Source organism: Arachis stenosperma, chromosome 5 (assembly GCF_014773155.1).
Source record: "Arachis stenosperma cultivar V10309 chromosome 5, arast.V10309.gnm1.PFL2, whole genome shotgun sequence".
Classification (NCBI taxonomy): domain Eukaryota; kingdom Viridiplantae; phylum Streptophyta; class Magnoliopsida; order Fabales; family Fabaceae; genus Arachis; species Arachis stenosperma.
The window spans coordinates 421,183-442,342 of record NC_080381.1 but is presented as its reverse complement, the minus strand read 5'-3'; the positions used below and the strand labels follow the sequence as shown (position 1 = coordinate 442,342).

At 31.2% G+C, this 21,160-nt stretch overlaps 2 protein-coding genes across 2 annotated transcripts; one reads left to right on the top strand and one right to left on the bottom strand.

Annotated features, from left to right (window-relative positions):
* Positions 1-15: 15 nt before the first annotated feature.
* LOC130981647 (protein NETWORKED 2D-like) lies at positions 16-5,150 on the bottom strand. The gene is made up of 2 exons (XM_057905267.1): positions 4,841-5,150; positions 16-3,388 (listed from the first exon to the last, which is right to left on the bottom strand). Exons 1-2 carry the CDS (start codon positions 4,932-4,934, stop codon positions 438-440), a joined length of 3,045 nt encoding a protein of 1,014 aa, XP_057761250.1. The 5' UTR covers positions 4,935-5,150; the 3' UTR covers positions 16-437.
* Positions 5,151-14,043: 8,893 nt separating this feature from the next.
* LOC130979422 (EH domain-containing protein 2-like) lies at positions 14,044-17,434 on the top strand. Its single transcript, XM_057902866.1, has 9 exons — positions 14,044-14,108; positions 14,208-14,308; positions 15,463-15,520; positions 15,988-16,043; positions 16,132-16,153; positions 16,236-16,303; positions 16,744-16,857; positions 17,010-17,112; positions 17,379-17,434. Exons 1-9 carry the CDS (start codon positions 14,048-14,050, stop codon positions 17,432-17,434), a joined length of 639 nt encoding a protein of 212 aa, XP_057758849.1. The 5' UTR covers positions 14,044-14,047.
* Positions 17,435-21,160: the final 3,726 nt, after the last annotated feature.

Below are 21,160 nucleotides of genomic sequence, written 5' to 3'. Positions count from 1 at the left end.
TACAAAATAGTTATTATAGTCCATTCTTGTTGTTTAAATATAATAATGAAAAGAAGCAATCGTATATGGAATTCCATCTTTATATGGCAAGACAAATCACAATATATATACAAGGGGAAGCTCAGTGCGCAAGCATCCTGCATTAACGCAAGGTCCAAGGAAGGGCCGAATCCGAAGGGTGTAATGTACCAGCCTAACCTGATAATTATATCAGTGGCTATTTCCACAGCCTGAATCCATGACCTTGAGGTGACACGGAGACAACTTAACTGTTGCTCCAAAGCTTCCCATCACTATATATGTATAAGAAAGGTAACCTTTAGTCATGTGAACTTATAGACAAGTCGAAATTGAAATATGAATATCTTATTATCTCCCCCTTCTAATGAAATAAATACGAAGTATTCTCCAAACAGATGAATATGAAACTAAACATTTTACACACTGCTGTTTTCTTTTTCCTTCTCCTTCTCCTTCTCCTTCTCCTCCTTCTCCTTTTCCTTCTCTTTCTTCTCCTCCCTCTCCTTCTCCTTTTCCTTCTCTTTCTTCTCCTCCTTCTCCTTCTCCTTCGAGGCACGCTTCTTATGCAATCCATGTTGTATGCTCATGATGGCAAAGATTGACTGCTTCTTTGGTTTGTTTCCAAAGATAAATGACCTGAGAGGAACCTTGTTCCTAGTCTCTGATCTTGTCCCTCTCCTTGAAGCAGAGAGGCCAAATTGGTCATTCAACCTCACAAGAGCCTTCTCAACTTCACGGTGGAGGGATGTCACAACATCTATATGTGTGCGAAGTACAGCAGAAAACTTGGTGTGCTCCTGTTTCAAGGTCAACACCTCACCTTGGAACTTGGCAGCTTGATAGCTTGTGAACCTGAAATCATCATCTTCAGCACTGGTGTTCAATGCTGATGTTATATCTTCTTGGATGTTACACAAACATGCAAACCTTCTCTCCAATTCTTCATTTTGCAAGACACTTCTTTCCAACCATGCTGTTAATAGTGTTTGAGTCTCTGTAAGGTGCTGGTAAATTGGCCGTGCATCTGATTTTAAAGAATATTTTGTGCTACTAGTACCCTCTAAAGCTTTTCCTTTAGCCTCAATTTTTGATACCTCAGTCATCAAATCTTTGATAGTGGTCTCAAACCTCTGTACATCCTCAAACGAAGCACCAAATTCCCGCCAGCATTTTAAATTCTCATCCAGAAGTTCATCAATTCTTGCCCGGAACTTCTCTTCAATGGCTGATGTATATTGAAGACGAGTTTCTAGAAGCTCCTCAATGCTGCGTTCCAATACTGTTGATCCTGTCAAATCCTCAGTTCCTTCTAAACTTCTGTCCAAGAGACTTAGTTTTTGACGTAGGAGTCTAATCTCTTCATCCTTCAAGGCATTAGCAGCCTGCAGTTTTTTCAGCTGATCCAAGTCATCTTCATGAACTTTCATCTCTATGTCTGCAAGTCTCTTCTTCAAATCTTTGTAATTACGGAGAGTATTAGTATATTCGGTCAGCAGAATTTTTTCTCTGTCTTGTAATCCACTCAGAAACATTCCCTGCCAATCGGGTTCATCATCTTTTGTCATTGCCTTGTCCGAGGCCTCAGCTTTGGAAGCATACTCCGTCTCCGATGAAACTTCCTTAGGATCCGTGTGTTGTGTACCAAGATTTGGTAAAGAACTATCGGCCTTGTTACTTGCTTGTTGGCTGATCTGATTTTCATTGTTAGTATTCTGAACTGTTACTCTTTCATCACCATTTATGACAGGAATCAGTATCCTCCCCTGCTCTTTGAACTCTTCAGGAAATTTATTTTCCGTTGGGGTTACATATTCAGTTTCTACAGAACTGGTGAACTTAACCTCATTTCCTGACATAACATCGTTTTCCGTTGAACCAGTAGCCTCAAGTTTATTATCTGCACGAACAACGTTTTCTGTCGAATCAACAACCTCAAGCTTCTTGTCTGAAGTTGAGTCACCTTCTACAGTGCCAAGCTTGAGCTCCAAGTCTGAATTTACATCATACTTTGACTCAGATTTGCCAGATGCATTATTTTCTAGCTGTGGTGAATCCATGGCCTTAACCTCTTCAAAATGCATCTCATTTTGTACTTTCTCTGAGATATGTTCAAGATTAGACCGTGCTTCAGTGAACTGGGTTTGTATACTGCTATTCTCATCTTCAACAATTTTGTTTAAATCCTGTACTTGATGCATCTTTTCTTCCATTTCTCTCAGTTGGTCATTCAATCTATTTTTGTCATTGATCAGACTTTCCTTATCACCTTCCAGAGTTCGAATATGCTCTTGGAGCTCATCGGTCTCGGATCTCAACCTCGTCACTAGAGCAGTTTGGGATGAAACTGCAGTTTCCAAGCTGATCACTTTATTCACAAGCTCATCAATCTTCTCTGCCATTTCTGCCACACTCAGAGATGAATTTGAGTCCGAGTGAAATTGCTCTTTGATGTTATTCTTTAATGATTGCAACTCTTCTCTCTTCTGTTTCAAAATGGCCTCTTCTTCTTCCAAGTCCTTTGTTTCTGATGCTTTTTTCATCTCTCTTTTGGCCCTTGGTTCCTTGGAATCGCTCTGCGTATAATGGAACTCCTCCATGAGAGAGCTCAACTTGGCCTTGATGTCATTTATCCTGTTTGATGTCATTCTTGTTTCATCATGTGATTCTTCCTGTTTCGCTTCCAACTGTGTCAATGCCTCTTGGCATGATTTAAGAGCGGCTTCTGCCATCAAACGGCGGGCTTCACTATCTTCAATAACTACACCTTCTCCAAGCTCATCCTGCAACATAGAAACCCTCTCTTGCAACTCATTGATCTGCGCCTCAGTTTCCCAGTACCTTGCAATGGAATGATCATAAGAGCTCTTCACAAACTCTTTCACAGTTTGTAGCGCCAGAATCTGTTTCTGGAGTTTGTCGACCTCTTCAATTGCCTCCTTTCGATTCAATCCAGATTTAGGAGCGGCCGTATTATTAGTATCTTTGCTGGCTGGCTTCCTGGAGTGAAGTTTCTTTGTGGCTGCTGCTGTTGTTACAATAGTTTTTAAATCTTTAGGGGGAGGCTTTGGAATGTTTTGTTTTGACCCTTCTGGCATTTTTTTTGGTGGCCGTGGTGATCCGTCATCTTCATCGTCATCCATGTACGGGACTCTATCCGGACAGGCAACTGCAAGTTGGTTGTTGGCTTTCTGCAACTCTATTGATATGTGATCGTATCGTTCGGCTAAAGCTCGGTAAGCTTTATATGTTTCCTCCACAAAGCTTATGAGCTCCGGTCGCCTCTTGTAGTACATTTCTGCTCTCTTTGCAAAGGAGTCTCCCTCTTCCTCTAAGATCTTCAGAACATGTGTCACCTTTTCCTCCACATCTGCAGTTTGTTTTACATTGTTTTAGATTCTAATTTCAGAGATTAAATTAGCATGCATGCAAAAGCATATCTAGGATAGTTGGGAGCATTTCCTAAAGTTCTAGAGCTATAGGTATTGACTTGGAATATGCTCAAATAAAGTGCAAGTTTTGCCTAATTTCTCTAGTCAGTGTCATTATGTATGGGGAACTGGATAAAATCATCATAACAATTCACGCAAAAAACATGAATAGAGAAGATGTAGTCATTCAAGTTCTTTCACACGCTTTCAATTTTTATTTTTCCAAAAAAAAAAAGTTTTGAACTTTGTGCTATCAAATGGGTTCCATGCAAGTCTAGTTTTACTATATTATTATAAATATTGTGCAGTCTCCGTAAGTCCATAACCATGAGTATGTTATAAATCTTTTTATGCAGCCTCCATGACCATGAGTATGTTAGAAATTTTCAAGAGCAAAGTATATTTTTTATTTCTTCAGTTTTTGAAAGATTTCAAAAATATACTTACCTTTAATTTGATTTAGTTTAACTTTTAACATTTGAATTAAATTTTAATTTTACCCTTTTAATATAAATCTCTTAAAATTACTGATTATTTTCTTTTGTAATTGTACCTCTTTAGTCGTTACCTTTCTCTCTTCTTCACCTTTAGTGGGTGAAGGATGGTGGCTGTAGTTGTTTTTTGAAATAGGGGATAATAGCAGGGGCAAAATTTAAACAAATTTTAATTAACTATTGATTGGCAAAAAATTAAACGGGATAGATTTGAAACAAATAAAATTTTTCTGAAATCACATGGACAAAAAGTATATTTTATTTTTTTGAAAAGATGTAAATGATGAAATCTAATATCTGGATAATAGATTACTTCATCCCAAAGGCTCTATTACAATTTAAGTGACAACCCTTTTGATTAGTTGAGGCCTAATTTTCAAAATGAAATATATCCAGAAATATAAAATAGGAGTCACAGTATCATTTCCCTATATTATATTCCAAAGTAATAACACTGCATTGATACCTTGAGATATTGCATCAAATTTTCCTTAAATCCCCATTGGTGTACAAGTAAATCTTCCCATTACAAATATATCATATTTATAAATAAACCTCGTTTATGAATTGATCAAGCAGAGCATGTGTTATTGTGTATCAATAATTAAGGTAATGTTATTTCCACACTCAAATTCGTATCTATACGAAACATAAACTTAAATCTAAGGTAGAAATTATGAGAGACGTAAAAATAGATGGAGTTTTGGAAATCGCACTCTAATTAATAGTTATAAATTAAATATTTAAAGTAAGACATCAATTTAGGTGCACAAACTTAATTTCTCAATATTAACGTTGAAAGATCCAAGCAAACCATCACGTTTTTCTCCTATGAACGTGTAAAAAAAGGAAAAACAAAACAAAAGGAGATGAACATCATTCATTAATGAATCTAACCTTGGAGGTTTTGCTCCACCCATTTTGTTTGCTTTGTTCTGATGTGGCTAGCCCACCACCATGAATAAGCGTTGCTTGCCGCTCTCTGCAGCATCTTGCCGCGGCCGCCGCCTCCTTTTCAACCCTTTTCCTTTGGTCCTTGTTGAGAATTCAACAACAACGTGGGAATCAAAAGCATTCAGACCGTGTTTCTCTCTTGTTATTCTCTTCTCTTATCTAATCTTTGTATTTATACATTAGAAAGAGAAGACATGGATTCCATGATGATAAGACCAAAGGAGGAGTAGTCAATATGGAAAAGAGAGAAAAATGAAAAAGAAAAAGAATAGAAAAAAAGAGAACAATCAAAGAAACAACTCATAAGAGAGAGAAAGAGAACGTTGGAAACTAAGAAGTTTGTTGTTCTAATTATGGGATGATGGAGGGGAGCAAAGTTCGCACCATTTTAATGTAGTACCCTTCCCTTTTTCTTTTTTCTTTTTTTTTTATGTATTAAAAAAAAAAAACTAAAAAAGTGATTTTGATCTAAGAAAATAATGCATGGCATGATATGTGAGCATTAAACCCACATGGCTGTTCCAGCTGCTTTGCCACCTTAATTAGTAATTAACTTCTTTTCCCTCCTTTTACTTTTTATTTTTAAGCCGGCTTTTATGTTTCTTCTTCTCTTTCTTTAAAGTGTACGTCAATGGCTTAACTCCACTTTTTAATTTAGTTATGGAAGGAAAAATGGTGTAAGTAGTTATAAAATGTATATGTGCTTTACGTAACTGTGATATTATGAGTAAAAATCGGATCGTTCAATTTTTCTCTTTCATACTAATTGGACCGTTCGATTTAGGGGTGTGTATGGCCCGGTCCGGTCCGAATATTCGGTTCAGTTCCAAACACTTTTGGGACTAATTTGGTGTGATTTCATCGGGTGTAGGGTCGGGTATGAGTCTCAAAAATAGATCCGGTCTTTATTTTGAGTCGGGTCCAGGCCATAGCTCAGGTCACCTGAAATCGGCCCGGTGGTCCGGTCATCATACACAATTAATATTTTGTGTTATTAGTGATGAATGATGGCTATCATTATGTGAAATTTAAGTATTGTAAACCTTAATATTTTGTATTACTAGTCATTATATATAAGACTATAAGTTAATGTTTTATATTTAAAATGCATAAGACTTTAGACTAATGCATAATCTTGTGTTATTTGTATTGATTTAAATATTTGGTATTATTAGGCAATATTAGTATTGATTATGATTATGCTTTAATTTTAGAGAAGAGTTGGTTCTTATTATATTTTTCTAAGTGAATTTTACCATGTCAAATAATAGTTGGAGTTTTGGAAATTTGGATATTTTTACATGCTAACTTACAAGAAGGTATCAAGGTAATATAATGTTAATGTTGGGGAATAAGACACCATTCCCCCTTGAGAAAACACCTTTGACAGAGAAATAAAATAGACACAATCACAACACAAGAATTTAACGTGGAAACTCCAATTACCGGAGAAAAAACCACGGCCGTTGTCAAATGACAACCAGAGAATATCACTATGTGAAAATTGTTACAACACATAGACTTCTTTCTCTCACCGGCACCCCAGTACACCCACACTCTCTCAAAGCAAATATCTAACTACACCTCACAACACTCTCTAATCAAAGAGTATAGAGGAAAAGAAAAATCAGATACAAGCTTAAAGTGTTTCTGACTGGTGCAAAAACAAATGGAGAACTTAGCCTCATATTTATAGCATAGGCCACCCACTCCATTTGCTATCCTAAGCAATGTGGGACTAATTCAACCAAATTCTAACAATCTCCACCTTGATTGAAATAGTCACACATCTTCAGCTTCCATTGTCAACACCGACAATTCTTTGCTGCCATTGTCTATACCGACAATCATAGTTCAGAGAACTATCATACTCCACCATGAAAGTATACTCACTTGGAATTAGACCACTCCAAGCATTTCACCTTGGTACAGATCGAAACCTTGCTGAAAATTCATGGTGCAACTTCCAAATTGGCTTTTCCTGGAAGTTCTTCAGCCATCGACCTAACTCCGCCACACACCTTGCATCTCAACGCCAACCAATGCCCGTGTGTAATTGTGGACCCGATTGCCACAACTTATCCTTATCCATGGCAGTGCGGTAATACCATGAGGATACTTCTTGTCTTCTAGAGAACATCATCTTCTCTCATAGAGAGAGCAACCAGAGATCTTCTCCTTCAACACCTTGTGCAAACCTGATTGTATCAACACATCCTTGACTTGTATTTGCCACAAGCCAAAATTGATTCTTCCATCAAATTTCTCTATTTCAAGCTTCACAACACTTGAATATCTTGACATTGTTGCAACCGTATACTGGAATAGTATAACTCAACTGTAGACCATGCACTAAGAAGGGGTCCTCAGGAAAGAGAGGTGGGTCACAATGGACACACTTAAATACCAGGTCTTTCCTTAGCCAGAACCTATTCAAACTGCACTCTCACAGTGTCACACTGCCTTCCAGCAACAACAACAGCAACCAAAAGTCAACCTCAAGCCACAGGACAAAATTCTTTTCTGATGTGGAAGGTCCACAGAGCATACTAAGAATAAATCCCACCGAACCGAAGCTCTGATACCACTTGTTGGGGAATAAGACACCATTCCCCCTTGAGAAAACACCTTTGACAGAGAAATAAAATAGACACAATCACAACACAAGAATTTAACGTGGAAACTCCAATTACCGGAGAAAAAACCACGGCCGTTGTCAAATGACAACCAGAGAATATCACTATGTGAAAATTGTTACAACACATAGACTTCTTTCTCTCACCGACACCCCAGTACACCCACACTCTCTCAAAGCAAATATCTAACTACACCTCACAACACTCTCTAATCAAAGAGTACAGAGGAAAAGAAAAATCAGATACAAGCTTAAAGTGTTTCTGACTGGTGCAAAAACAAATGGAGAACTTAGCCTCATATTTATAGCATAGGCCACCCACTCCATTTGCTATCCTAAGCAATGTGGGACTAATTCAACCAAATTCTAACAGTTAACGGCCCGGTTTTCACTCGGTTTTTACCCGGTATAATCGTGGTCCAAAAGTGTATAGATTTCATCGGGTTTAGGGTCGAGTTCGGATCTAACAAATAGGATCGATATATATTTCAGATCGAGTTTGCGTCAGATCATTTTATCTCTTAATTTCAGAAAAAATTGTCCTACATTCTTATTTAGCACCCATATTTTCCACAACAACGCATAACACACATGCTTCTCGTATACAAAAAAAGAGCCGCTTAAGTCACTCGTCTTTTTTTTTTTTAATTTACTTTTTAATAGTTTTTTTTTTTTGCTGTGATTTTTAATAGTTAAATGGCTTAGTATATATTATAATGGTAAAATTTACAAATAATTAATATAATCTAATCTTAATGAGATAACCAATATCAGGTTCACATAAACATTTACTCCTTAGTATTCTACATTCACCGGGTACACTTTTTAAAATAAATTTTAACAATTAACAAAAATATTAACACCAAGTATTAACTATTTTTCACCTATAAAAATAGTAAGAGAGTATTGACTTTTTATTAGCAAATTTATAAATAAATCGTATACTAAATAAAAGATTTTGTTAACAAAATGCTTGTTAAAAATACAAGAACATTAATTATTTATAAATAAAAAATTATATTCTTGTATTCTTAACAAATGCACTTAGCTAAAACATAAATAAAATCTAAAACCTTTAAATTAAATAATTTTTTCTTTGCTATACCCTATTGAAGAATGGGCCTAGAATTATAATGGGAACTGCACAAGGTTTTGACCAGAAGAAAAAGGAGAAAAAGAAAACACGGCATCCATAGTCCATACAATTCAATGCAAACTTTCACTCTCCAAACTCCATGACTCCTCCTTGTACGGAAGGATTACGACACGTTTTGTGGATTTTTTAAATTTTTACTTTTAATAATAAAATTTATTTTTGATATACTGATCCTATAAAATAATTTTATAAATATATTTAATCATATAATATAAAAATAATTATTTTTTATATTAATTATATAAATAATCATTTAAAAAATAGATGTGATTATTCAATGATATAAAAAATTTTACACTATTATATTAAAATTAAACTCTTATATATAACAAGTACTAAAATAAGAAAAAAGGTTAAAAGGATTTGCTATAACGATAAGAGCAGGATTAGGAGATAAAGAAATGAAGTTTTTATTTAAAAAAAAAAAAAAAAGTTAAAGGTTGTTCTAAAACCATTTCTATTGAATTGGGGTTAGGGTTTTTATTTTTTTTTACTGGTGCCTTCAACGTTGTGGTGGCACTGTTGATTACTGGGCTTACACGTTGGGCTTTTTATTGGGCACCTGCAACATTCTGGATCTGCTTGTTGGGTTTATTTTGATGATTTTCACTACTAGGTACATGTTGTAGCCTTGAAGGTTTATAATTGGCTCTCTTCCTTGGTCAATATTTATTCCGTTTCATTTTATTTAATATTTATAGCATCAACAAAAATTTGGTATATTCTTATATTAAGGAATTTTTTATATATAGTGTATTTAATTTTAGCTGCAATAGTTAAAAGAAAAATAGTAATATACTAATCTATTCTATCTATTCTTCTATTTATCTATCTCTTCTTCTATCTATCGATTCTATCTATCTATTCTATTATATAAAAATTAGATTTCTGACCGTTAATAACGGAGCTAACGTCGTATACTTTTAAGAGTATTTCTCGATTTATTTCTTTTAACTCATTAAATACAAGTTATTACGATAAACTAACTATATCAACTAATTGATTTGATTAGATATTTAAATATCATATAATTTATTATAATTTAGATCAATTTAATTTATTTACTCTAATGTTTTGTTAGTATTTTTTAATTTATTAAACCAAATTTATTGTGTGTATTAATTAATTAATTTGATTAATGTATTAGTCATTAAAATAATAAATTTATGAATAAAATAGGCAATTGAGATATTTTCAACTAATAATTAAATCAAATCAAATCAAATATATTGAGTTAAATTTAAATTATGTAAATTAAAGACTAAATTAAAATTTCTTACTTATTCAAGTTGAGTGCAATAAATACAAATTAATTTTGTTAGATAATCATAGTTGTCTAATTTACTATATATAGATGACCACACAAAATTATAAGAATTGTGATTTTTATCATTCTTGCTATTTCAACTCTTCTTTTCTTCTTTTTTTTTTTTTCTATATGTATAACTTCTTTTATGTATAAATGTACCCAAAATGAGAAAGTACGGATGAGTATTTTATTGATTATTTGTTTGATGAATATGTCTCAATTTAGGCATTCTACTACTGTGGATGGAAGTTGATCTGTAGCAATTCAAAGTAGCCAATGTATTTTTTTTATAATATTAGATTGAAGAATATTTATTAAAATGAATATACCCATCGTAATTAATTTTTTTCAATTGTTATATTTTTATATCAGTCGTATAAATTCTTTGAAGGCACAAAATAATAAAATAGGTTGACTTTAATATCATTAGAAACTAAATTTAATAGTTCAAATAAGCACCACTAATTATGTTAGAAAAATAATTTTTAATAATAATGTGATTTATATATTAATTCTCTTGAGTAAATTTATTTCAAAATGTAGAAATTAGACTCAATTACATTAAAATTTTAAAGGTAATATAGAATTTGACAACAAAATTAACATTCATTAAGGAAATAAATTTATTTATGGCTATTTTCTAATTATAAATAATAACAAGACTTATGAAAAATATTAATGTCATCATTCTTATTAATTAAATCATAATATTAGGTAATTGATAGTTTCCTATGGAGAAATAAATAATGTAATTTTACTTTCATTACTTAATCACATTACTTATATTTTTTTTATAGTTTTACACTTTCATTCTAATCACATTACATTATTCATTTAGAATGAAAGTGTAAAATTAAAAAAAAATTATTTAGAATGAAAATAAAGTGATTAAGTGTAAATATGATTAAAAATAATTGAATACTATGTACAGTAAAAAATTGATATTATTGAAGAATAAAATTAAAATTTATTTCTATGTATCGTTTTTGTCCCCAACATTTTAGTCCTATTTAAGTCCCTAACGTTTCAAAATCGTCTCAATTTTGTCCCGCCGTTAATTTTATTAACGGATCCCTAACGGCAGAACAGCATTGATTCAATTTTAAAACGTTAGAGACATAAATAGAACGATTGAAACGTTAGGAACAATCTTAGGACTTACCCTAAACGTTGGGAACAAAAACAATACTTTACTCTAATAATAATAATATGGTATGATAATGATATGAAGTTGGCCCCGGTTACTTTATTCATGATAAAAAACAATGATTCTAATCATGATATGATATGATATGATAAAATCATATAATTTTAACAAAATAAATATATGATGTACATACAAGTATAACTAACGTAAATAATAAAAAATTATCTTAATAATAACTAATTTACATATTTATTTTTCTTTAATAAAGTCTATATATAGAATTTTTTTTGTGATACTTGAGCCTATGATTTTTTTTGTGTTAAGTGATTTATGTTTGGCAATATTTATATTAAAATGGATTATAGTAAAATAAATGTTGTTTGGATTACACTATTCAAAATCACTTTTAGATACAAAATTACTAAAATAGACATCAACTTAAATAATTTTTGTATATTATTTTAATTTAGATATTTAAATAGATCTTATTAATTAATTCTATAATAAAATTAATATTTATACACTAAAATAAAAATAATATATAAAAATTGGCAAAATATACTTTTAATTAAAACTAACAAAATATAAATTTTAGAGAGTACTAAAAATAATAAAAAAATTAAATATTATTTTGGTAGTAATTAAAATAAATCAAAAAAATTTTATGATATTTTTTATATAGTATATTTTTAGTACTCTTAGTACTCTTTTTTAGTATGTTATAATTTTTTTATTATTATTATTTACAATTATTTTTTTGTTTAATTTATTTTCTTAATAGGATCAATATATTATGTTAAAAAAATAAAAATAATACAAAAAAATTATAATTATAAAAGTGTATAATATCAAATAAATAATTAATAAAGATAGTGAGTCTTGCCATGAATTCCATCTTGCGAAAATTTCATATTATGAATTCTATCTAGTTCAATTGGTTGTTGGCAATAGATCATGGATGGATCCAAAATCCATTATTTTAGAGATGAACAGATCATTTCTCTTCATTTGATAGTATATTTCTTCTATAATTGGGAGTTGAGAGATCCTCCAAACTATTTATTCAAGTAACGATTTCATTATAATGAAGTGATTGCATTATACTTCAAGTCCAACGAGCATGCTCTGGAACACATTCACAATGATTGTATATAGTGAATCCATGTTTGTTGTTTTTCTTGCATGAAGATGAAAAATTGATGCCGGGTTTTGATATTGATGAAGTAGCAGTGGAGCTCTGCTTCCATGGTTTTGCTCAATTTTATTTGTTGCAAAGTGTACAGTAGTCATAATAACTTCTCCTTTTTGTAGTTACCTCTCAATTCTGTTACATCAATAGTTGATGGCTTGAAGAAATTGTACGTTGAGAGATTAAAGCCATTGGAAGTCACTTATGTTGGTAAGTTGCATCTGTGCACTCTTTATGTAAATTTGATGCTAAAATTTGTCTACACATCTATTAGCATTATAATTGCAACTACCTTAGTTATCATTTGTTGCTGTTGTGCATATATGTGTTGATAATAAAATCAAGATTATACGTGTTTACAGACCAACAATGATTTTGATGCTAAACCCATGGTCATGCTTCTCGGTCAACATTCAACAGGAAAAACAACATTCATAAATCATTTTTTAAGAAATGATTATCCAGGTTGGTTTAGTTCTACATGATGTAATGCCTACATTGTTATTCCTTCGTTCATAGAATTGATAGAGGAAAATATATTACTGTACTAGTGTTGATAGTACATGTTTTTTTTTTATCAAAGTGGATTAGACAACTCCCAATCCTAGGTATCACACAACACACCCACACTACACACACTTACCCACACAACATTTAAGGGTTCATATTCAACACTTAAAGTATCTTAACCAGTTGAGCTTACCATGCTAAAGTATCTTTCTTTGTTCAGAGCACATGTTGGACCAGAGCCCACAACTGAGAGATTCATTGTTGTCATGGTATAAAATGCTTAATTTTGTTCTTGTATCTTCTTTAGAAGTTGTTATGAAGTCTGAATAAATAAAAAAAGGTTGTTTTCTTTTATCATGATGACACAACAATTCAACAAAATTATTTGTTACTTCTAAATAATTTTTGTATATTATTTTAATTTAGATATTTAAATAGATCTTATTAATTAATTCTATAATAAAATTAATATTTATACACTAAAATAAAAATAATATATAAAAATTGGCAAAATATACTTTTAATTAAAACTAACAAAATATAAATTTTAGAGAGTACTAAAAATAATAAAAAAATTAAATATTTATTTTGGTAGTAATTAAAATAAATCAAAAAAAATTTATGATATTTTTTATATAGTATATTTTTAGTACTCTTAGTACTCTTTTTTAGTATGTTATAATTTTTTATTATTATTATTTACAATTAATTTTTTGTTTAATTTATTTTCTTAATAAGATCAATATATTATATTAAAAAAATAAAAATAATACAAAAAAATTATAATTATAAAAGTGTATAATATCAAATAAATAATTAATAAAAAAATAGTAAATAATAAAAAAAGATAGTTCATATAAACAAAAATAATATACATAATATAATAGTATGCATAAAGGATAAAATTGGTAAAAGATAAATAAAGATTGAGTATTGATGGCTAAAAGCCCGTTGGTGAAACGTAGAAGCTTAAAATTGTTGCTTCTTGAAAACGTGATTTTAAATGCAAAATCACTTCTGGCTCCATGAATCAAAAATTTGCCAAACCAAAATTACAGCTTTCAAGATATCTAAACGTATTTCTTCTCTTTGAACGTGGTTGTCAAACACACCCATGTCTTTAGAGTTTAGACCGAAAAGAAAAATAAAAAAGTATTCAATTTTGTCTGCAAACTTCAGATTCGCGAATTGAGAGAACAAGAAGATGACGCGTTCTAATGAGGAAACGAAGACGTACCAAGAATGGTTCAACTTGGCTGATTCAGGTTCCTTTTTTCCTTCACTCTTGAAATCGCATGTTCGTGCTTCTTCTGTTCTTCATTTGCAGCTTCTATAGTAAAACGATTCGTTTTGATTCTTCGCAGATGGAGATGGTCGTATCAGCGGAAACGACGCTACGGAGTTCTTTACTCTCTCCAAGTTGTCTCGCTCACAACTCAAGCAACTATGGTTTCAAAGGATAAAAGTGCGTTGAAGTTCTTTGAACGTTGTTTTTTGATGTTTGGCAATTTTTTTTCCTTTAAACGCAGAAGTGATTTTGCAACTTAAAAGCGCATTTACTGGAAGCGAAAAATTGTTGCTTCTGCGTTCACTTCAACGTCAGTTCATCTTTGATGATCATTATTGGTTTTTTCCAAAAGAATTTTTATATTTGTTTCAAGTCATTTCAAATATTTTAAATTTTTTTTGAATTTTTAGTATTTTTTTTATATTTTGGTTTTTTTATTAAATTTGTTATTTTAATTCTATTATAATATGAATGATTGATCTTATTAAAAATGATAAAGTAAATAAAAAACTAATCATATATAATAATGGAATCATAAGTAATAAAATTTTACAGTCCAAAATAATACTAAATAAAAGAATACTGAGAGTACTAATAAAATTATAAAATATTTTTTTGTTTGACATTGTGAATATTTATTATTATAATTCTTGTTCATTGTTTATTATTCTATTTGTTATAATATGTATTATTGTTTCTATTAAAAATGATAAATTAAATAAAAAATTAATTATAAATAATAATAAAAACATAATTAATAAAAAATTAGAATCCAAAATATTAAACAAAATAAAATTATTGAGAGTACTCTTAAAAAGTACTAAAATATATTATTTTATATGTTATTTTTAGTTTAATAAATAAATATTAATTTTTATTAAAAAAATTATAACAAACTAAAATAAAATTTTATAAAAAACATTATATAAAAAATATATTAAAAGAAGTATAAAAAGGATTAAATATACTAAAAAATAATATTATAATTTAATATTATATTTTTTTAGTAATTAATTAATTATCTATCTTAAAGTGATTTTAATTAATATTATTCAAACAATTTCATTTTATCAAAATCACTTTTAGTTTAAAATTGCCAAACATAAATCATGTTGACACAAACTCACTTCTATCCAAAATCAATTTTACAAAATCACTTTTATTCAAACTTTAGTTTAGCCAACTCTAATCCAAACACACAAGGCTATTTAGGATTCAACGAGTTCGTTACTGCAATGCAAGTAATAATCTTTGTCGTTTGTATCTGATTCCGATAAATGAAACTGCCATTTGAGTTCCATCTTTTATTTATTTTTTCTTTCAATGAACAGCTGGTTTCGCTTGCACAAGCAGGGTACGAACTGAACTCAGATACACTTAAAACTGAGAGTAAGTTCAGATCATAATGCAATTTTTTATTTTTCGTGGAAAGTGTGTGTGATCGTGTCCTCTTATGTGTATTGAAATGATACTCCGAAAGAAAGTGCAGTAGTGTTTATTTTAACTCCTCGTGTATAATTTAGATATTTGATCTATATTTAGAGAAAATGTTGCTACTGTTTAGTATCAGTATTGATGAATCGTGAAATGAGATACTTGTGAGAAGCTCATTGTCAATTAAGAAAGTATTTGTATTCACTATTTGAATATTTAGTGGATTTAATAAACAATGCACATTCTTCTTGATCTAAGAGTAGATTTCATTAACTTCATCACTTTTGAGAAAAATCAATTTAGGGATGCTTTAGATGCTATTATGTGTTGGCTTCACAGACCCGAGTTTCTTGTGATACTCTTCTTCTATTTTTTTTTTTCAAATGTTTTAATGAAAATAATCCTTTCTCTGTTGTTTAAAGTTGATAAGGAAAATGTTAAACCTCCTGTGATGGAAGGACTTGAAGATCTAGTCGCAGTAAGCACTGCTTTACTTTGTGCTTTATTATTATTAGATTAGATAATACTGTTTCTAATGATTCTTTACCTTTTTTTTTTTTTTGCAGAAAACAATGAGATTAATAAACGGTTAGATATATAAGTTTTGTTTATTCAGGAATTACCTGGGTTTAATTATATGCGGCTAAATGATTTTACCGATGATTTGTAGGGCCCGCTCAGCCTCAATCAATTCCAAAAAACCCGTGGTTTACTTCAAAATCAAAATCTCCAAAGATAGTGAGTCTTGCCATGAATTCCATCTTGCGAAAATTTCATATTATGAATTCTATCTAGTTCAATTGGTTGTTGGCAATAGATCATGGATGGATCCAAAATCCATTATTTTAGAGATGAACAGATCATTTCTCTTCATTTGATAGTATATTTCTTCTATAATTGGGAGTTGAGAGATCCTCCAAACTATTTATTCAAGTAACGATTTCATTATAATGAAGTGATTGCATTATACTTCAAGTCCAACGAGCATGCTCTGGAACACATTCACAATGATTGTATATAGTGAATCCATGTTTGTTGTTTTTCTTGCATGAAGATGAAAAATTGATGCCGGGTTTTGATATTGATGAAGTAGCAGTGGAGCTCTGCTTCCATGGTTTTGCTCAATTTTATTTGTTGCAAAGTGTACAGTAGTCATAATAACTTCTCGTTTTTTGTAGTTACCTCTCAATTCTGTTACATCAATAGTTGATGGCTTGAAGAAATTGTACGTTGAGAGATTAAAGCCATTGGAAGTCACTTATCGGTATAATGATTTTGCATTTCCATTGTTGGTAAGTTGCATCTGTGCACCCTCTATGTAAATTTGATGCTAAAATTTGTCTACACATCTATTAGCATTATAATTGCAACTACCCTGGTTATCATTTGTTGCTGTTGTGCATATATGTGTTGATAATAAAATCAAGATTATACGTGTTTACAGACCAACAATGATTTTGATGCTAAACCCATGGTCATGCTTCTCGGTCAACATTCAACAGGAAAAACAACATTCATAAATCATTTTTTAAGAAATGATTATCCAGGTTGGTTTAGTTCTACATGATGTAATGCCTACATTGTTATTCCTTCATTCATAGAATTAATAGAAGAAAATATATTACTGTACTAGTGTTGATACCATGTTTTTTTTTTTTTGTCAAAGTGGATTAGACAACTCCCAATCCTAGGTATCACACAACACACCCACACTACACACACTCACCCACACAACATTTAAGGGTTCATATTCAACACTTAAAGTATCTTAACCAGTTGAGCTTACCATGCTAAAGTATCTTTCTTTGTTCAGGAGCACATGTTGGACCAGAGCCCACAACTGAGAGATTCATTGTTGTCATGGTATAAAATGCTTAATTTTGTTCTTGTATCTTCTTTAGAAGTTGTTATGAAGTCTGAATAAATAAAAAAAGGCTGTTTTCTTTTATCATGATGACACAACAATTCAACAAAGTTATTTGTTACTTCTAAATTGTCAACACAGCCATTTCCTTTTATCCAAGCTTGGGATTGGTTATGTTAAGCTTTGTGCATAACATAGGCTGAATTTATTTAAGCTTTTCTTGTGTTAATGGAGCTTCTAATTGACATTTGACCCTTCCTCAAGTCACATTAATCTGATTATATTCTGATTCTTATGACGACTTCAGAGTCGTCTTTGCATCTTATTCCCGAGCCAAATTAATGATCTACACAGAGATTGCACGTGGAAAACTAGCTGTTTAATCTGTAGTGTAGGAATCCACCATCACTGACTACATTTTTGGTATCAAGACATCAGTTTCCGTGGAAGCTTATTAGAGAGAAGATGCTAAACGGGAATAACATCGGAATTTTGATTATCCTCTCAACGTAGGTTGGCATGAGGCAGCGGATCCATTGACAACCTGTTGAGACAGGTTCTGTGGAAGGAACAATCATGAGCACATTATCATGTCGACGCACAACTCTCATCACACTTACGGTGCTACCTTCTTTGATGTACCTATGCAGCATAAACCCCGACTTCGATTTTAAAAATTCCAAAAGCAATTAAACGGAAATTTTAACATATACAGGAGCACAGTGAAAATAGTAAGTCATGGGAAAATGTAGTTAGTGCATACCCTTCCTTGAGGCGCAAGAAGTTCGGCGATAACTCTCTGTTGTCCTTTGTTACATCAACTACAGTAGTTGGTTCCACAAAGGGAGCAACCTTGGCACCATAGCCTGCTTTCACTAGCGCTCTTAACCCAGACTGGAAGTCTGCTACATATTTCTGCACACCAGATATAATAAATGTAAGAAGGAAACACCTTATCTGGTCATCAAAAAGCCAGAAACTACCAGAATATAAGATTCAATCAATTTACTGATGTTGAAGAAACAGAAAGCGAGTTTGCGATAGACTTAGTGCTGGAAGCCGGAATAGTTTTGATTGTACTGCAACTTAAGACACCATTATAATCAATATAACCTAGGATCGAGTTGAAAGGAGTATTAGAAGAGAAAAATGTCCGACTAAGTGTTTTCTTGTGAGAAGCACCGGTTATGCCAGTGACGAAGGAAGAGAACAGCAGAAGGCTTTATGCGAGGGGGGAGTGTTACAACGAAATCTGCGCGACCCAACTTAGCCTTTCTTTTGTAACTTACATTGGGAATTCTATTATAAATTCCTACTTGAATTTTCAACAAATTAACACACAGAAGACTTTCGATAATCAACTTATCACAATTCACTATAACAACCAATCGCAATATCAACTTTGTCAAATCGTTTATGTACCATGGTGAAACCCAACTTAGCAATCCAAATATTCCCATAATCATTGCTCAAGCTCATTTCAATACCATAATTGACTATTCGGTATCACTCTCGTTCCTAATCCTTAGTTTACATTTTCATCTACTTATAAAAGCTCTTTCAGCTTTTAGAGTTGACTATTCCTTTAAATTACTCAACTTCTATATGCATTAACCGCACATTTTAACCACACATTTTAAATGCAACCGTAGTCTTTATTTATAAACACCCCATGTGCATTTCACATAGAAATATAATAATGTAATTGTTCTCAACTCACATGCAGTCACCTTCCATCGTAATCAATCACGAATTCAACCCTTACAATGCCATCAAGCCAACTAGAATCAATCTTATCATAATCAAACATACTTGTTATCACCCACAATTCCCAACTTCATCAATTCCCATCAAGTGGTCATACAAAACATCTGTGGTTTATTGCAAATATTTCACAAGCTTCTTGGCATTCTTAATGAATTGATCCTCCTTCCAATGCTACTTTTTACTTGTATGAGCCTGAACTTATTTTGGTATAATCATCTAAATTCTTGAATCTTAAAGGCGTGCTACAAGTGGAGTTGCTCCCCTTTTGCAAACTTGCGTCCTCTTTGACATTAGCTGACAATTGAATATGCCTTGTTCTCCCTATGGCGACTTTAATTTGAACCATTTTCTTGAAATGCACCTTGAATTCTCCTCCTTATGCATTTCGTTATTCATCTGCCACTTTTGTTTAATTACTATACCAGACATCTTTTTGAATTCTCACGAACACCGTTCGTATTGATCGTTCACCTTTCGAGCTTAACATCTGTTTAAGAATCAGTTCGAATCTAAATTGGTATCACGTATCACCTCTAGTTGTAACCGTCGAGATATTGGTCCCTTAGAGCAAGACTCCTAAACGCGGGAGATGAAGCCTGTATATGTGCAATATCAAGAGGAGTTTTAGAGCCTTAATTCTTGCCAACCGTATTACCTGAAGTTACATTGACACGCCAGGGTGCACCATGTGTGTGGATGCTTAAAGGCGAAGCAAACTTTTGAATCTTGAGAAGGAGATTAATCTCGGTATCAGTACTCGCGACACTTGAACCTCATAAACCATTATAAACTACTGCAGTACAATATCGAAGGGGTTTGAATGCACGTGGAGGCAACATCGTAAAGTGATGACAAGCGCCCTCAGTAAGATGACCCTGATTTATTGATGTATATTATTGTATTTTTTAAAAGATTTTTTAGCACTCATTGTTCATATACATTTTTGTAATTATTTTTATTAATGCATATTTATAATAAAGATAATTTTTTAAAATAATATAATTATACATTATTCATGAGCTAATTGTAATACAATTAGAATAAATTCATTTGAAAGAAAAAAATTATATGTAATCTTCATAAATTACAGTAATTTCTTTATTTATGCATACGTATATATTAATTTTGTTAGATAATTTTAAATATTTCCTTATTTATACATACATATATATTAATTATACATCAAAATATTTAATTTAAATCACATATATTAAATATTTTTTTGTTATAATTATTTTCTTATATATATATATATATATATATATATATTATTCCACAATGTATGCAATAAATTTTTATGTTTGATACCCATATATAACCTCCAATCTCAGCCCCATTCATACACAAACTGTATACAATTTTTTTTGATAGAGCAATTTTAATTTTTTCTTTTATTTTCTTTCACGTACATTTTCTTTTTCCTTTAAATAGTGATATTTTTTTTGTTTTGTTTTAAGTACTCTTTTATTAAGAATTGCATTACTAATCTAAAATACAAAAAAAAAAAAAAGGTGATGCAATATATCCAAGAAAAAAATTAAATATCAGAAAAAAGAAATGTTGTATTAAAATATTTAAAAATAACATATCAAATAAAAATAGTCGTAATATATAAATTGAGTCAACAATTTAAATTTAAATAATATAAAATAAATTTAATCAAATACCAATATTAAAACTAAATTACTTAAATAATATTTAATCTATTATAGTCCTTAGACACGTATAGATTAGAGTCATTTTCGTAACGACAACCAACTGAAACATCAGAAGTTTGGACATTTAGAATTCGTGCAAATTCAAACCATCATCTTGTTAAATAAGCTTCATCATCCGCTATCCATGCAATACGGCAAGATATAGAATTGCCACATCGAGAAACTAAACTGACTTTTATTCCCTTCACTGGCATTGCATTGATGTAAAAGAAGGCCGGTAATTTCAGAAAAAATCACAATATGTTA

Excerpts from the sequence above, each read along its gene's own strand:
- LOC130981647 (XM_057905267.1), bottom strand. The coding sequence starts at position 4,934 with ATGCTGCAGAGAGCGGCAAGCAACGCTTATTCATGGTGGTGGGCTAGC. Across the intron at positions 3,389-4,840 it reads GGTGGAGCAAAACCTCCAAG|ATGTGGAGGAAAAGGTGACA; the intron begins GTTAGATTCATT and ends AACAAACTGCAG.
- LOC130979422 (XM_057902866.1), top strand. The coding sequence starts at position 14,048 with ATGACGCGTTCTAATGAGGAAACGAAGACGTACCAAGAATGGTTCAAC. Across the intron at positions 14,109-14,207 it reads GTTCAACTTGGCTGATTCAG|ATGGAGATGGTCGTATCAGC; the intron begins GTTCCTTTTTTC and ends GATTCTTCGCAG. Across the intron at positions 16,304-16,743 it reads AATCAAAATCTCCAAAGATA|TTACCTCTCAATTCTGTTAC; the intron begins GTGAGTCTTGCC and ends CGTTTTTTGTAG.